This window comes from Bufo gargarizans, chromosome 7, assembly GCF_014858855.1.
Source record: "Bufo gargarizans isolate SCDJY-AF-19 chromosome 7, ASM1485885v1, whole genome shotgun sequence".
In the NCBI taxonomy this organism is placed as follows: Eukaryota; Metazoa; Chordata; class Amphibia; order Anura; family Bufonidae; genus Bufo; species Bufo gargarizans.
The window spans coordinates 59158782-59177984 of record NC_058086.1 but is presented as its reverse complement, the minus strand read 5'-3'; the positions used below and the strand labels follow the sequence as shown (position 1 = coordinate 59177984).

The 19203-nt window shown below is 39.2% G+C and overlaps 1 protein-coding gene across 1 annotated transcript in view; it reads right to left on the bottom strand.

Moving 5' to 3' along the window:
* The window catches only part of BRINP2 (BMP/retinoic acid inducible neural specific 2), a 284489-nt gene that overhangs the window by 21203 nt on the left and 244083 nt on the right, over positions 1 to 19203 (bottom strand). Inside the window, exon 6 of the mRNA XM_044301698.1 lies at positions 6424 to 6646. Within this exon, the coding sequence (XP_044157633.1) occupies positions 6424 to 6646 (223 nt within the window). The remainder of the gene's footprint in view (positions 1 to 6423; positions 6647 to 19203) is intronic.

Genomic DNA, 19203 nt, shown 5'->3' with positions numbered 1-19203 from the left:
CTGCTATCTTTACTAGTAAGAGAAGGAAGGGTCGGAACGGAGAGAGTTATCAGAGCCAGGAACAGAGCACTGACATCTTTATGTCACATTCCGCAGCACCACCAGCTAGGTGAAGGACTTAAATACAATTTAAAGCTTTACAGAAGCAAAATGGAAGGGTTTTCTTTTATAAAAAATTTTAAGCAAAGACTATTTAAACATTCTCTTCATTTTGCATTTAGAAATCAAATGAACAATAAAATACATCATACTAAGGCATTCAAACTTTGAACCTCCATTAATTAGTAATGCTTCATTTAACCTGATGGTGGTGCTACAGGGGAAATGAACACTAAAGGTGGCCATGCATCTCAGAAAGCCCTTTTTCACTGCAAGAATCATTTAATGTCATCTTATCTCCCTTGAGAACAATTTAATCGAGATGTTGAAATCCAACATTCCAGAGCCTTTTTTGCTCTACATCTGTAATCAGGGAAGAACCCAGAGACCCCCATACACATTAGATGATGGTCTGGTTCCATAATAATTGTAGGGTTTTGCATTATACAGGTTTTGCAACATTATAATTATTTTATTTATGCAGTGCAGTTCACATGAGACATCATGTTTTTTGCTGCTCATTTGTTGCAAAAGTCACCCATATATTGCAGAGGATGAAATCCACTATAAAAAATCCACAGTATATTTTAAAATCTGCACTGCATGCCAATTTCAAAAATTCGGTGAGGAATCATTTTTTCTGTGTGAGAATAATTTTTTTTTTAAATCTCATCCACTTTGCTGCTATTGTAAACACTGCAAAGATATCTCAACAGCTGTCAGCAGTTGTCATAACAGTCTGGCCAGGATGAAGAAGAAATGGACACCTGTGAGTCACTGAATTTATGGAGGAGATGTCACCTAAAAAAAAAACTCTCTTTGTACAGTAGTCTAGGACCAATGGACTGACAACTGTCTGTTACCACTCACTATGCCAAAAGGACATGTCCCCACACTGTCTATTTATTATGTTATTTTTGGGTCTGCATTTATTTATCTGTCCTGGTATCTAAATGTATTTGTGTTTCTATAGAAGCTGGAGATGAACACAGTAGTGAGGGGCGAAAGTTATCTTATCAGTAATGTTTACAGCTATTAGAAGTTGTCATAGCAGTCTGGGCAGGATGGAGAAGAAAAGGAATGAGAAAATGACTCCCTGGATTTATTCAGGGCCTGTCACTTCTCTAGACATGTCTGTTTTAGTAAATGCTTGTATTCAGGATTAACCACTAATTGGCACTTTGATGTTACCAATCCCTGGTCAAGAGAAAGTACCCCTACACTGTCTGATACTATTGGTGATCATTTGATAGTGCCATTGTGTAGCGATACAGTCTTTTCAAATGGGAAACAATAACACTTAATTGTTATGATCATGGAGGCCTTTTTCTAAACACAATTGACCCCATCCGAAGGCCAAAGCTACAGCTACTGGATTCCCAGGCAAACTCTTCCCCAGGGCCCTCCACCTATCACGTGGCATTTATAATGTGGAGCTGAGGAACCTTTGGGCCCCTTCAGGAACTGTGTGCAATTGCTATTTCTGCACCCCTTATAGTTAAGCCTCTTATACTCTCATCTTATTAGTAGTGTTGATTGTGAATATTCTAATCGTGAATTTTTATCGTGAATATCGGCACTTCGAGAATTCGTGAAGATGTAGAATATAGTACTATACATTCATAATCGCGAATATTCATTATTTTTTTTTCAGCAGTAACCTCCCTTCCTGCTTGTAGGCCAATGACAAGGCTGCAATATCTTTGTCAGATCTTAGCAACATCCCTAGCACCCAATAGGAAAGTTGCCTCCCCCTTTACTATATAAGAAACTCCCCAGCAGCAATTTTTCTGCTGTTTTTGGCAGTTCTGAGAGAGAGAGAGATCAGTGTCATTGCTGTTCTCTGTGCTTTCATCCTATTCCTTATCCAATTACATTAGATAGTTTGCTAGTTAGTTAGTTAGCTTATAAATATATATATATATATATATATACAGGTCCTTCTAAAAAAAATTAGCATATTGTGATAAAGTTCATTATTTTCTGTAATGTACTGATAAACATTAGACTTTCATATATTTTAGATTCATTTCACACAACTGAAGTAGTTCAAGCCTTTTATTGTTTTAATATTGATGATTTTGGCATACAGCTCATGAAAACCCAAAATTCCTATCTAAAAAAATTAGCATATCATGAAAAGGTTCTCTAAACGAGCTATTAACCTAATCATCTGAATCAACTAATTCTCTAAACACCTGCAAAAGATTCCTGAGGCTTTTAAAAACTCCCAGCCTGGTTCATTACTCAAAACCGCAATCATGGGTAAGACTGCCGACCTGACTGCTGTCCAGAAGGCCATCATTGACACCCTCAAGCAAGAGGGTAAGACACAGAAAGAAATTTCTGAATGAATAGGCTGTTCCCAGAGTGCTGTATCAAGGCACCTCAGTGGGAAGTCTGTGGGAAGGAAAAAGTGTGGCAGAAAACACTGCACAACGAGAAGAGGTGACCGGACCCTGAGGAAGATTGTGGAGAAGGACCGATTCCAGACCTTGGGGGACCTGCGGAAGCAGTGGACTGAGTCTGGAGTAGAAACATCCAGAGCCACCGTGTACAGGCGTGTGCAGGAAATGGGCTACAGGTGCCGCATTCCCCAGGTCAAGCCACTTTTGAACCAGAAACAGCGGCAGAAGCGCCTGACCTGGGCTACAGAGAAGCAGCACTGGACTGTTGCTCAGTGGTCCAAAGTACTTTTTTCGGAAGAAAGCAAATTTTGCATGTCAAGGTGAAGGTCAAGGAAATCAAGGTGCCAGAGTCTGGAGGAAGACTGGGGAGAGGGAAATGCCAAAATGCCTGAAGTCCAGTGTCAAGTACCCACAGTCAGTGATGGTCTGGGGTGCCATGTCAGCTGCTGGTGTTGGTCCACTGTGTTTTATCAAGGGCAGGGTCAATGCAGCTAGCTATCAGGAGATTTTGGAGCACTTCATGCTTCCATCTGCTGAAAAGCTTTATGGAGATGAAGATTTAATTTTTCAGCACGACCTGGCACCTGCTCACAGTGCCAAAACCACTGGTAAATGGTTTACTGACCATGGTATTACTGTGCTCAATTGGCCTGCCAACTCTCCTGACCTGAACCCCATAGAGAATCTGTGGGATATTGGGAAGAGAAAGTTGAGAGACGCAAGACCCAACACTCTGGATGAGCTTAAGGCCGCTATCGAAGCATCCTGGGCCTCCATAACACCTCAGCAGTGCCACAGGCTGATTGCCTCCATGCCACGCCGCATTGAAGCAGTCATTTCTGCAAAAGGATTCCCGACCAAGTATTGAGTGCATAACTGAACATAATTATTTGAAGGTTGACTTTTTTTGTATTAAAAACACTTTTATTGGTCGGATGAAATATGCAAATTTTTTTAGATAGGAATTTGGGTTTTCATGAGCTGTATGCCAAAATCATCAATATTAAAACAATAAAAGGCTTGAACTACTTCAGTTGTGTGTAATGAATCTAAAATATATGAAAGTCTAATGTTTATCAGTACATTACAGAAAATAATGAACTTTATCACAATATGCTAATTTTTTTAGAAGGACCTGTACATATATATATATATATATATATATATATATATATACAGATAGTTAGTGGGAGCTAGTCAGTGTAGGTTAGATAGTGATATAGTGTAGCTGATAGGTTCCAGTGCAGGGTGTTAGGCAGTGTGATAGGAATTACTGTTTCTCTGCTGTTCATGCATACATGCTACAGACATAGTGCTGTGATGTCACAACAATACTTAGTGCACCAATCAGTAATATCTACTCAGACCTGATAAAATTTGAAGTTGCATGTATTGCGCAAAAAATATGCTCATCATTAGTGCCGATTTGCGCAATCACTAAAATAATGACTGGAGATCACAAATTCTAGAATTCACAAATTTATTGCAAATATTCTGCGAAGAATTTGCAAAATATTGCAAAAACGAATATTGCCTATGCCTCTCATCACTACTTATAAGCAATCTATGACCAAAAGATTTTTTACTCCTGTAAAAACAAGATGGCGCTAGTACTCACCAGTAAGTTCTGGCTTTTCAGTAGTCTCAAAAATAGGTTAATGGAATTTTTTTTTTCTTTGTGCTTTAAATTCTGCTTTGATAAATTACACTTTGGGCACATTTGATTCTAAAATGCAATTTTGCACATTCCTGTTAAATTATGAGCTATAGATTGGCGAGACCTAGAAACATACTGAAATAAAAGAGATAAAATGTGGTCCCAAATGACCCGCTCCCACTACAATGTATAAATCTAATTTACTGTAAGAAAACATCTTTATAGGGCCCGGGACTCCCTGGCCATTAATAAAAAGCCCGGATTAGTCAGTTTTTGCTTTGCTGAGTTATTACTGGTCCAGTTCTATTATAAGAGCTATATTAGCGTGCTTGCCTCATTTAGTTTTAATTATTACTTTTTTAATTTAAATGTTAACATGTACTTTAATATAATAAAATGTTATGTATGCCAAGATGATTAAATCTGCGCAGCCGACAGCCTAAGCAATGGATGAGGTTAACAGTACAGGTAAAGATGTTAAGGTTGCTGTAATTATCCTCCAGAAAAACATTATGGGAAAGGAAATGTAAACTTGTTATCAGTAAATCACTAATGAACAAATCGTCTTTTCCAGGAATAATACACTAAAGCCGCACTTTACTTTCTATATTACAGCTTTAACTCCAGTGCCCTCTGTGCTTTTAATGAATTGAATGTTCTATAGTGATCTAAGGCTAGTTTCACACTTGCAGCAGTGAACTCCCGCCAGACATTACTGCCCTCCTGCAGCATCCTATTAACTATAATAGGGACCGGCCCGGCAGATTTCTGGCTGCTACCTGGCAAATATGTTGAGAATAGGCCAGACAAAACACTGCCAGGTCTGTCGGACCTGCCAACTGGAACACCCGGCCGTGGGTGTGAAAGAAGCCTAAGTTCAGTAGGACCAAAGGGGTCTGGATGCTGTAACGCTAATATGCAACTGTATTATGGCTGCCGTAAATGTAGCACTGCGGCTATTTGATTCCGGCACCCGCCTCCTGTATTTGTATTACAGGTCAGTTTTCTTCATTGGTGGCGCAGTGGCCACAGCCCCTCTCCTCTTCCTCCCATCCCTCTTCTTGTTGGCGGAGGCGTCGGCAGCAGCAGCACAGGGGGGAGGGAGAGAGCCCCCCTTGCCTCTATGGAACCGCCGGCCCTGCCTAAAGTTAGTTGCGGGTCGGCGCGGGGGGCCCCTAAGGACTCGGGGGCCCGGGGGCAATTGCCCCCCTTGCCTCTATGGAAGCGCCGGCCCTGTGTAGCAGATCTAAGTTTGCCAAACACAGTAGTTCACCGACTGTAATTTTACATAGGACTGCATGCACTAAATTCCAATTTCAGATGTGCTACTTTTGCAGATGTAGTATGGCTAGATGTGTTAACTAAGTCGTCTGTAATGTGCAGTATGAACTGTACCATCAGGCAACATATTGCAGAGGTTTATCCCTAAGGAGCTTTGAAAGCTCTGTTGTATAGTGCCATATGAAGGCACCAAATGTGCCTATCGCTGTGAAGTGCATAGCCGTACAGACTCGTCGAGAGATTATCATAGGCTTTACAGAAGAAAACTGGTGTACAAAAGATAAAAAATTGGTTCATGTCTCATTTGCACAAAAATTTGCCACTTTTGCTAATTTTATGCTGCTCACACCACTTTTTCCAAAACCTGGTCAAAGCTCCTAGCTGTTGCAGATTTGTCTTTTTGGAGCACAGAGTGCCAGAGATATGCCTAATTTCTTAACAGGCATTGATAAATTAGGCTCATCTCACTCTAGAGCACAGGGGATCATGATTGGAGTGTAAAATGCCAGTCTTGATAAATCTCCCCTTTCATTTGCCAATGTAGAGGTTCTGCTCACATGGCATGGAGCCTATGGGCATGTTCTGTGTCAGAAATCCATGGCTGACCTTTGGATTTCTACTATAATGTTCAGTTTGACATGGTACCGATCCACATGCCCACATTTGTCCACCTACCATAGTTTTGCTTAATGTCCATACTAAATCAGTGGCAAAAACGGAGTTTAAATTCTTAGAAAACTGTACAATGTAATGAATCAGCACATACAGTTTCATTTAGGAATACATTTTTTTCATAGATGGACATTTAAAAATTGAAACTGTATTTTTATATATTTTTTTTTCTTTCTGTAATTCCCCCTTTTAAAGAATTTTATATGTAATGTAACCCACATTTTGTAAAAAGAGATAAACAAATCCATTTGGCACATAATATTGAGCTTTTAAGAAAAGGACACATACTGGTATGCATTTACTAACCTTTCCCGCAGTAATGTATACTGAGGCTGGTGGAGGCAGTGTTTGCTAAGGTTAATCAGACGTCTCATTTGGCGTTGACACTTGGACAGAAGCTGCTTGAACCCTGCTCTTAACTGTTCATAGCGTCGGGTGAGATGGAGGTCTACATTCCAAAGTCTTGAAATAGTAGAGATGTTGAGGAAACGGTCGGTTGGCAAATTCTTCAGAAAAGCTCGAAACTCTGCTGTGGAAATAATTAGCATCAATAAATTAAAGGGGTTCTTCACTCTGGACAATTTCTACTTGTTAGAAGGGTTGCATGACAATAAATTAGTCAAAATGTTCCCTACTGATAGATCCGATTCCTTAGAGATCATAAGTAATCTGTATGGAAACTAGGCAATAAGTCCTCAGTTTTCCTGCAGCACCACCACAGGAGAAAGCATTAGATAGTGAATATTAAAATTAGAGGGTTGTCTGTGTAATCCAGGACAGGACAGATCCTCCAGAGAAGAAGATATATCCTTTGTACATGGTCTCCTCTCTGGCCAAGAGATGAGGATCCTAAAGAGGAGATGACATTCTATAGCCTCAGAATTACTTAGAAGGGTACATGAAAATAGATTTTCTAAATTGGACAACGCCTTTAAGCTATAAATTCAAGAAGCATAAAAAGTGTATTCAATTATTTGTATTTTCATGAAGACAACTCCTAGTCTGATTGGGTGTAGCTTCAGAAAATCCTAATGATCAGCTGTAACTGGCAAGTTGCAGATGGTCATACCTTTCACTGTAATGTCGTAAAACATGGATAGGATTGGTTTGCCGCTATACATAGTTACATAGTTGATACGGTTGAAAAAAGACATAAGTCCATCAAGTTCGACCAAGGGAAAGTTGGGGACGCGAATCCCAAAAGGAAGTGAGACTCAGATTTCTACACATTTTTATAAGCATTAATGTTGTTCACTTTTAAGAATTCATCTAAACCCTTTTTAAAACTGTCCACTCTTCCTGCTGTGACCACGTGCTGAGGAAGTCTATTCCACAGATTCACATTTCTTACAGTAAAGAAGCTTTGACGCTTCTGGAGACTGAACTTTTTCTTCTCCAGTCGGAGGCAGTGCCCCCTTGTCTTTTGAGGACATTTTACATGGAACAGTTTTTCACTGTATTTTTTGTATGGCCCATTTATATATTTGTATAGGTTAATCATGTCTCCCCTTAGACGTCTCTTCTCAAGACTAAATAAAATCAATTCTTTGAATATTTCTTCATAACTAAGACCATCCATGCCCTTATCAGTTTATTTGCTCTCCTCTGTACTTTTTCCAGCTGCAGTGCGTCCTTTCTATGGACTGGTGCCGAGAACTGAACTGCATATTCCAGATGAGACCGCACCAAGGCTTTGTAAAGTGGTAATATTACATCCATGCCCTGCGAGCCCATGCCTCATTTAATGCATGACAATATCCTGGTGGCCTTAGAAGCAGCTGATTGACATTGTATGCTGTTATTTAATCTACCATCTACAAGGACACCCAATACTTCTCTATAAGTAACTCTCCCATTGTTACATCCCCTAGGACATATGAAGCATGGAGATTATTACTACCAAGATGTATAATTTTATATTTATCCACATTGAACCTTATTTGCCAAGTTGATGCCCAATCACTCAGAGTGTTCAAGTCAGCTTGAAGTTTATGGACATATTCCATAGACTGTACAGTACTACATAGCTTAGTGTCATCTGCAAAAATAGAAATGGTGCTATTAATCCCGTCCCCGATATCATAATTTAATAAATTAAATAATAGAGGACTCAGCACTGAACCTTGCAGACTTATAACCCAGGGACTATTCTGAATAGGAATCATTGACCACAACTCTCTGGACACGGTCCTTCAGCCAGTTTTGCAATCTAATTACAAGCTATACTTTCCAAGCCTAGCGGTCTATAATTACCTGTGAAGGACCTAGATCCTCTTTTGAATATGGGCACCAAATTTCCCTTTAGCCAATCACTTGGCACTGTACCAGTACCTAGAGAATCTTTAAAAATTATAAATAGGGGCACAGCAGTGACTGAACTGAGCTCTTTAAGCACTCTCGGGTGTAATCCATCTGGACCCGGAGCCTTGTTCACATTTACCTTATTTAACTTATCTTGGACCATATCTACAGTTAGCCAATTAAGCATATTACTGGATGTATTAACAGCCCCAGAACCACAGATATCAGCTCCTTTCTCTTCTTTTGTATATTCAGAGCTAAAAAAATACATTTAGTAACTCTGCCTTTTCCTTATCTTCAGTGACCCCTTACCATTATTTAGGGGACCTACCTGCTCGGACCTTGGTTTTTAAGCATTTATATATTTAAATAATTTTTGGGGATTTGCTTTGCTCTCTTTTGCCATCTTCTGTTTGTTTAGTATTTTTGTTAATTTTATCACCTTTTTACAGATTTTATTAATCTCTTTGTAATCTTCAAACGCTACTGCTGACCGCTCATATTTGTATTTTTTAAATGCCCTTTTTTGTCTTTTATTGCACTTTTTACAGTAGCTATAAGCCATGGGAGTTTCAGTTTAGCCGTTTATACTTGTTACCTAAATGGAATACATTTTTTAGTGCAATTACTCAATGTGGATTTAAAGCTCTCCTGTTTATCCTCAGTATTATTATGTGACAGTAGCTGCTCCCAGTCTATGCCCTGAAATGCTGCCCTCAACGCAGGGAAATTATCCTTTTTAAAATTCAGTGTCTTTGCTCTGCCTGACAGAGTTTGCTTATTAAAGTTTAGGGGGAATATAATTATATTGTGGTCACTATTAACTAGTGTTCCTCGAACAGTAAAATCCCAACAAGCTCTGCATCATTAGAAATTACCAAATCCAACAGAGCATCGCCCCTAGTGGGAGCTTCTACAAACTGGCCCATAAAGTGGTCCTGCAGCAAGTTGAGGAATTTTCTCCCCTTTGCGATTGAGGCAGAATCATGATCCCAGTCAATGTCTGGGAAGTTAAAATCTCCCATTATGACCAATGTACCTGCCTGTGCCACTTGCTCTTTTTGGTTATACAGTTGCATTTCTATCTCCTCTGTGATGTTAGGGAGTCTATAGATTACACCAAGTATTATTTTTTCAGTGTTTATATCCCTTTGAACTTCCATCCATAGGGTTTCCACATCCTCTCCACCCTCACCCACAATTGCCTCTTTCACACTTGTCTTCAGATCACTCCTCACATACAGGCACCACCACCTTTTCTATTGACCGCGTATTTCCTAAATAGTGTAAAACCCTCAATATTTACAGCCCAGTCATGCAAAGAATCCAACCATGTCTCAGCCACACCAACTATATCTATAGTACGTGTTCTTCTAGTACCATAGCCTCCAGCTCCCGCATTTTTCTAGCTAGACTTCTGGCATTTGTGAAAATACATTTTAAATTATTATTACCTGTAAAGTGAATATCTGGGATTTTTGGGTTACTATGTTAGTGGCACTAGTCAAGTTAATGTAGTGACGTCCCAGTGAGAGTCCTCTTCAGTGATGTCTATATGCATTAATAGACTGTATGAGTAGGGGTTGTTGTGGAGAAACAATCCAAATAAACTGTGATGACAGGGTTTGTCAGCTATTTTCATTGTGGTAACCCTAAGGATGGATAGTGTTTTATATGAAGGACCGCGCTGCTTCAATCTCCACTAGAGGGATAGATTTTCGTAGGTGGGGCAATTTTCAATCACACCCTTCAACCACCACATATTCACTATTGTTGTTCCACTTTCATTCACAAAATATGGTCCCTACCACCAATAAGGAGTCTTTTCGCATAACTGACTCAGGAGATAGAAAGGAGATGAAAGTCCTACCCCATATATCGCAACCAACTGTAAGTGCTATACTAGGCATGACTTTAGATAAAATTCAACATTTAAGCTGCCTGGCTGCAAAGTCCCCAACTTATAAATCCACTCAACCTCACGTTTGTTGATTCTAGCAATCTGGTCTCCACCCCGCCAGTGTGGTTTAACCAGTTCTATGCCCATGAACTTCAAACCCTTTGGATTTTTTGGGTGCGTCTTTTTAAAATGTAATGAAACACTATGGGTTTCGAGGCCCTTTTTTATATTTCGTATGTGTTCCTGAATTCTTATTTTTAGTTTGCGGGTGGTACGCCCGACATACTACAACCCGCACAGGCATTCTAACAGATAGATAACACCTTCTTTTTCACAGGTGATTTCGCCATTGATCTTGTGGTGATTGCCTTTCACAGTGGATTCAAATATCTGTGCGCGTCGCTCCCTATCTGATGTGGCCCTGTTTTTGCATGGCAGGCAAAAGCCGCACCGTATGAATTGTGGCTTGTGTTTCTGCTCATTTTTCTCCTGTATAGCACTATGCACCAGATGGTTGTACATATTGGGTGCTCGCTTATAAATGATATTAGTTTTTTTTTGTATAATGCTCCCCAATATGGGATCATTTTTTAGAATCAACCAATTCTTGTGGATAGCATTTTTAATTAGTGTTGATCACGAATATTCGAATTGCGAATTTTAATCGCGAATATTGGCACTTCGAGAATTCACGAATATTTAGAATATCACTAAATATATTCGTAATCACGAATATTCTATTTTTTTTTTTATTCCAGTTCACGCGAGTTTATTTGAAAATGTTTATGCGAATTTTCGCAATCAAGAAAATAATGCCTGGAAATCACGAATTTGCTAATTCTCGAATATATGGCGATTATTCGCCAAAATATTCATGAAATATCGCGAATTCGAATATTGCCCCTGCCGCTTATGACTATTTTTAATCACCCCAGCTCCTATATTATACTGGGTTAGAAACGTGAAGCGAAAATCCTTCCCTTTCCTCAAAGCTCCTCTTTCTTTCTTCCCTAACCTCCTGTCATAATCCACCTGTTTCTTACTTTCATTTAGATCTTCAATATAGTACCCCTTGAAGATCTAAATGAGAGTAAGAAACAGGAATGATCAGAAACTACTGTATTAAACTTTAAAGAGGTGAATGAGCAAGTTTTTAGTCTATAGGAGGTTGTGATAGTGATACTATTAGAGGTGGACATGGTGTATCGGTACTCAAGAAACCAACTCTTCCTATAAAGAGTTTTGCCTCATTGTAATTTGCACCATTAGAAAAAGTAGGGTGAGAGGCACCATTGGCTTCACATATATCTACTCCTGATCTGATTAAGAGCTTCTAATAGAGGATCTTTCTTAGAGAGGACTTCCTTCATTTTAAGGACTAGTGAAATGAATCCCCAGAAATCTCATCATTGACTAAGACTTGTACACTTGTTATCTCACTGTTTCTGGTTACCATGATATCCCCCAATTACATGATTAATCCAGCAGCATTCACAATTTTTTCTAGATGAGCTAATATACTAATATACTATAAGGGCACTAGTGACCATCCTGAAGATCCACTCTTCTGTGGTGAACCACCATGCCCACCCCAGTCCAGAGGATGTCATCATTACCACCTCCTACTAACTGGATAATTCCAAAGCTTAGTCTATTTACCCACCACAATAAAGTTTACCAGCTGCTGCCATTGAAAAATATAAACCAACTACATATATCTCAGACTGCTCCAACATAATACTATAAACCATGACCTTTTGTAAACCTAATCAATTTAATGTAGAAGTCACAAAAAGAAATGAAAAAAATGGTAACTGTTTTTCAGCATCCTTAAGGGAAAACAACTTTCTGGAGGAAACCTCTAGACAATCGGGGCTGATAGATTGACCTTTCCTTTGACTTAGAAGATGAATACTATTGGGGCAAATATACTAAGACTGGCATTGCAACCAGGACGTTAATATATTTGGAGCATTTCTAGGAAGTCCATGTGCAAAAAATTCAAACCTTAAACCAGCTATGAGCTGACATAGATTTGGACTATTATTTATGCCAGTTTCTAGTGTAAATGATACTAAATCTCTTCGACCATGGGTGGTCCCACCCCAAACGCTTTTCTCACATGCACAGTAGTAGTGTAAAAAAGTTTGGTAAATGTCCCTGAATTTTCCATGTTACAATACTCACAATGAAAGACAGAACTGTGAGCCTTATGGGGAACATGAGCTGATGTAAGTGATGGCAATGTACAGAACTGTGGATTATGTTGTTGCTATATATGCAGTGGGAAATAACAAACTTTAACTTGTTCTGTTGGCCAGCTGCAGGTTTTTTAATATAAGGATTACAATAATTATAGTAGAGGATTAATAATAATAATGTGTTCCCTGGATGTTTTCTGGTAATAACAATCCTGGCACCAGAACGTGTTTATTCTCTTTCTATAGAAGTCTTCTGCTCCTCAGGGTAACATCATACAGACGTTATTTTTTAATAAGGCAGTGGTCAAGTTTCTTTTTAAAGGAGAACCCTGGGAGACATTATGGCATATAAATTGTCCTTCTGAGACTGTTTAAATATGTTTCCCCAGAAAATAAACTGGTCACCTTCACCATGTCTTCAGGCAGGCAGAAGATATGATAAGATATAGTTTTAGCCAATTATAGCATTCTCTTCAAAGTGTCCCAAAGACGTCTATTAGTCCGAGGTCTTTCTCAAACTGTAGCTGTCAGCTGTCTCCTCACCATCCCTACAATTTGAGTCACATCAGCATGCTACCGTTGCCTTAGAAACAACTTCCATATTATTAACGGGACAGATGCTAAATGCAGCACCTGTCACATGCTCTGGGCCCTTCCACTTAATAACAAGAAACACTGCTGGAGATAGGTTATCCCAGGAGAGCCTCACAGACGTAATGCAAACATGTTTAAAAGGAAATGTAAATCAAAATTGCGTTGTTCTCCATTTAAAGGATATCTTTCAAGGACAAACCATAAAAACACTACAATCAGCTACCACTAGCTTAAAGAGCTTCTTCGCTTTGAACAATCCCTACTTCTTAGACAGATCCCTTGACAATCACTAGGTCCCACCCTCCTAAGGCCCTTAGAGAACAGATGTAGTCCGTCAGGAAACCTGGTTGTACATGTTCAATTTACTTGCAGCACAACCACAGGGGTCTACTCTGTATGGAAAGCTCCTGACTCTCCTCCAACAGATTTATAGACGGACAAGGGAAGGATCAGGTGAAGTAAATATATTCACCAATCCTTTTGTTCTCCTGGGAGATAAGCCACTGCCAGAAGGGTCTGGCAATGGCTTTTTCCCCTCTCCCCATTGAATACACATACATGTTCGGCTGAACCGAACGTGTATCTGTATGGGGGAGTCGGAAGGGAGTTGGAAGATACCTGTCCGACAAACGATGTGTATCACTAAAGATAGGCTTGACTGTAGTCGTCAAGCTTGTGGTTGTGAAGGCGCAAAACACAACCAGACGTGAAGTGTTGAGGATGATTTTTTATTTTCATTTTATAATTTTGTTCAGGAAAACGCATTGGGGGTACGTGGGACCCCTTTATCAACTCTTCTAAGGAGCCACCGAGGAATATGTCACAATTCCTTTCACCTCAAGCAGGCAACTTTTACTCTTCCAGATGTCTCCTGGCTCTCTGCAGCTACATACTGTAGTTCACCCTTGGCTGACTGGATTCATGTGTAAAGTGTCTCTTGATCACTCAGCCAAAATGCTTTCTGTAAGAGCAAAGGATGTAATAATACCCACCAGCTTGTTATTAAGGGATTTCACAGATGTCCAGATGCAAGCTGACAACTAAAGAAATGTGAATATTTGAAGATGTTATGATCTACTTAAATTGATTTTCATATATTTATTTATTTTATTTCACTGGAAATGACATGAAAGAGGATACATTGGACTGAGCAAAAAGTTAAGACAAGGCATGAGCTTAAATTTTGCAATTAGCAAGTCGTCATTTTTATGTCATCCGTGGACCAATTACCTATTGTAAATATGTACAATCTTCTGAAATGATTCCTATGCTCGGCATAATCCCCTAACATAATTCCACTTTCATGTTCACAAATGCTAATATCGAGTTCTTCTGAACACCATCTTTGCCTGCTCTGACAATTTTAATGTTGCCCCCAAACTGATCACCACTTTACACCTTTGTCAGGAAATTTGTAAACTCAATTTTCCGACTCTAAGCTTTGTCGCAAACAATTTAGAACTTACATTGACCGAATTGGCATGCCGCCCCACCGCGCCTAGGAAATCTCTATGGTGGTATATGCAGCTACATGTATTGCTTTTGACAAGTTTGATATTTTGGTGCAAACAAATTCACACAGCAAATTCTAACAGGAGAATTTAAATCAAGGTATACGTCTCCAATTTTATGCTCTAGCGGTCCATTGCCTTGTAAGTAAAATATTAAGAGGCGCGCTCAGAAAGCCGCCCTATGCCTGTATTCTTCTCTGCGGAGTATACGAATCAAACAGTGTGATTATTTTAGATGTTTGTAAAGTACCTCCTGGAAGAGTATAAAAGAATGGCTTGAATGTTTGTCCATGAATCAGAATTCCCTTTGGTGAATATATAAAGTTTATCCAAATAAATATGACAGTAATCGAAAACACTTGCAAAATGAATCAGAGAAAAATATACGGTACTTGGTTGTTTTTCATAAATTATCAAGTGTAATTGTTTGAAGATCAAGGTGCGTAGTCATAAAAGCTTCTCAGATGAACAAGTATCATCTGTTTGTATAAAGCTGATTTACCGCTGTCTCGAGACTCATCTGCTTTACTAAAGAGACCCTAAGCCTAAATACTGTCTTGTCTCCTTGTGCCGGTAGCTGAATACGGTTTATTATTCCCTGTCATCAGCTGTGTCAGACTGGGGAGAAGCATTTCCAATGAGATTATTGAGAAGAAGTATTTGTTAGGCTCGTTTTACAGAAATTGTCAAAAATAGTGGAGAGAAAATAACTTTTTTCTCTGCTAAAAAAAAATATTCTCCAGAACGGAAACTGCATGGATCACATTATAGTCAATGGTATCTGTCAGGTTCCGTTCGTGTCAGTTAATTGCCGAATCCATCACCTAAATTTTTTCCATTCTTCTGCTCCTATGATGGAGCAGAAGAACATAAATAAGAAGAGCTGATGTGAAAGCAGCCTAATGCACACGACCGCTAATTGTGTGTGTTTTCCGTAATTTTTGGAACAGGTTGACCATAATTGAAATGCCTATTCTTTTCCGCAAAACGGACAAGAGTAGGACATGTTTTATATTTTTTTGCGGCCCCACAGAATGGAGCAACGGATGCGGACAGCACACGGAATGCTGTCTGCATCTTTGTGGCCCCATTGAAGTGAATGGGTCCGCATCTGAGCAGCATTGCAGAACCAAACCACGTTCATGTGCATGAGCTTTCAGGCTGGGTTCACATCACCGATTAGCTTTCCGTTCTTCTGATCTGGCAGAAAAACAGAAGAAAAAAAACGGATACGTTATTTTGAGCATCAGTTATGATCAGTTTGCATCAGTTTGTCACTTCCATCAGAGATTTTAGATGGGTGACAAAATACCGCATTAAGGATTTTTTGTCCCATCAAAAATAACTGATCTCAGCATAGGAGCTCAGGGGTTAGCACTGGTACCTTGCCGTGCTGGAGTCCATGATTCGAATCTGACCAAAGATTCATGGAGTTTGAATGTTCTCGCCATGTTTGCGTGGGTTTCCTTCCCCACTCCAAAAACATACTAATAGGGAACTTAGATTGTGAGCATTATTGGAGAGGAATGTCAATGCTAAGCATGTAAAAAAACTGATGTACAAAATAATGGATACATTTTTTTAAATGTTTCTGTTCTTCTGACGGATCAGAAGACCGGAAAGCTAAACAGTGATGCATCAGTTTGTGTCACTTCTGTCAGAGATCAGTTATTTTTGATGGAAGTGACACAAACTGATGCAAACTGATCATAACTGATGCTCATAAAAAATTAATCAGTTATTTTTAGTGCAGTAATAACTGATTCTCAAAATAACATATCCTTTTTTTATTTTTTTCGGTCCCCAATGCACGGGCAACATCCGTGCGGATTCCGCATACGGATCCAGACCCATTCAACTTGAATGTGTCCGTGATTCGTCCGCCCCGCAAAAATGATGTTCAATTTTTTTTGCAGTGCGGAGGCACAGAGAGAAACCCCACAGAAACACTGCGTAATGCTTCCGTGGGGTTCCGTGCCTCAAGTGAATGGGTCTGCATCGGTAATGCGGTGCAAAAACGGCAGGGGCTCGTATATTGCGGACCCACTGTTTGCATTTGTGTGCATGAGCCCTTAGAAGAAGGTCTGAGGAGTGAAGTCATATATCAAACCATGCAGATAAAAGGGTCAGAAAACCATATAAATTCATGTATCCAACCATTGACAAGTGAGAGCAAAAAGTTCAGCCATATTGGTTGAATAAAGTTAAAACGCTTTTATTTATCTAGGCCATTCTGAGATTGTTTTTTGTCACATATTGTAATTCATGACAGTGGTAAAATGGAGTAAAAAAATGTCATTTTTAGTTATAAAAGAATACCAAATTTACCAAAAATTTTGAAAATCAAGCCAAATTTCAATTTCTCTACTTATATGATAGATAGTTATACCTCAAAAAATAGTTATTTTACATTCCCCATATGTCTACTTCATGTTTGGATCATTTTGGGAATGACATTTTATTTTTTGGGGACATTACAAGGCTTAGAAGTTTAGAAGCAAATCTTGAAATTTTTCAGAACATTTCTAAAACCCACTTTTTCAGGACCAGTTCAGGTCTGAAGTCACTTTGTGAGGCTTACATAATAGAAACCACCCAAAAATGATCCCATTTTACAAACTAAACCCCTCAAGGTATTCAAAACTTATTTTACAAACTTTTTTTTAACCCTTTTGGTGTTCCACAAGAATTAATGGAAAATAGAGATAAAATTTTAAAATGTCACTTTTTTGGCAGATTTTTCATTTGAATCAATTTTTTCCAGTTACAAAGCAAGGGTTAACAGCCAAACAAAACTCAATATTTATGGCCCTGATTCTGTAGTTTACAGAAACACCCCATACGGTATGTTGTCGTAAACTGCTGTATGGTCACACGGCAGGGCGCAGAAGGAAAGGAATGCCATACGGTTTCTGGAAGTCCGATTTTGCTGGACTGGTTATTTGACACCACGCCCCATTTGAAGCACCCCTAGAGTAGAAACTCCAAAAAAGTGACCCCATTTTGGAAACTACGGGATAGGGTGACAGTTTTGTTGGTACTAATAAGGTGCATATGATTTTTGGTTGCTCTATATTACACTTTTTGTGAGGCAAGGTAACAAGAAAAAACTGTTTTGGCACCGTTTTTATCATTTACAACATTCATCTGACAGGTTAGATCATGTGGTATTTTTATATAGCAGGTTGTCATGGATGCGACAATACCAAATATGACTACTTTTTTGGTTATTTGTTTCAGTTCTACAAAACCAAGCATTAAAAAAATATATAAGATTTTTTAGTGACTACATATTGAAAGACAGTTTTATTTTATTTTTTTCAGGATGGCGGTTTGATTGGCACTATTTTGGGGTGTGTCTGACTTTTTGATCGCTTGCTATTACAGTTTTTGTGATGTAAGGTGACAAAAAATGGCATTTTTTACACCGTTTTTTTATTTTGGGGTGTGTCTGACTTTTTGATTGCTTGCTATTACAGTTTTTGTGATGTAAGGTGACAAAAAATGGCATTTTTTATACAGTTTTTTTTTTTTACAGGATTCACCTGAGGGGATAGGTCATGTGATATTTTTATAGAGCAGGTTCTTACGGACGTGGCGATACCTAATATGTCTACTTTTTTTTATTTATGTAAGTTTTACACAATAATTTCAATTTTGAAAGAAAAAAAATCATGTTTTAGTGTCTCCATAGTCTGAGAACCATCGTTTTTTCATTTTTTGGGCGATTATCTTGGGTAGGGGCTAATTTTTAGTGTGACGAGGTGACGGTAAGATTGGTACTATTTTGGGGGGCATACACTTGGTGTTGCACTTTTTGTGATGTAAGGTGACATATTTTTTTTTACACCGTTTTTATATCATTACGGACGCGGCGATACCTAATATGTGTGTTTTTTGTTTGTTTTTCTGTTTTTTATTATAAAATAAGGGGAAAGGGGCGTTTTTTTCATTCTTTTTACCTTATTAATTTTATTACTTTATTAATTTTATTTAAAACATAATTTTTTTTTCTTTACTTTATTTCTGATGTTCACTTTTGGGGGTCTGATCCCCTCTGCAATGCATTACAATACATTTGTATTGTAATGCATTGCCTGTTCGTGTACTACAGTGAGTAGTACACAAACAGGTTTCCTAGGAGACCCAGCCTGAGACTGGATCTCCTCGGCTCCCGTAGAAGGCAGGTCCCAATGCCTTTCCAGGCATTGGGCAGCTTCTGCATGGCATCGGGCTGCCTTCTGAGACATCGAGTCCCCGCCATAGCAGCGTGGGGACTCGATGCGCTCCCTCAAACACAAACCCGGTAGTGGCATAGAAGGGGTTAATCTGCCACGATCGCTGATACGGGGGGTCACAGGACCCCCCTCGGGATTGACCCAAGGTGCCTGCTCAATGATTTGAGCAGGCACCTTGTTCCGATCACCGCCCACCGCACGGCAGTGATCGGAAATACACAGGGTGTACAGGTACGCCCTGTGTCCTTAAGAGGTTAAAGACCATCTGTCAGCAGATTTGTACCTATGACCCTGGCTCATCTGTTACATGTGTGCTTGGCAGCTGAAGGCATCTGTGTTGG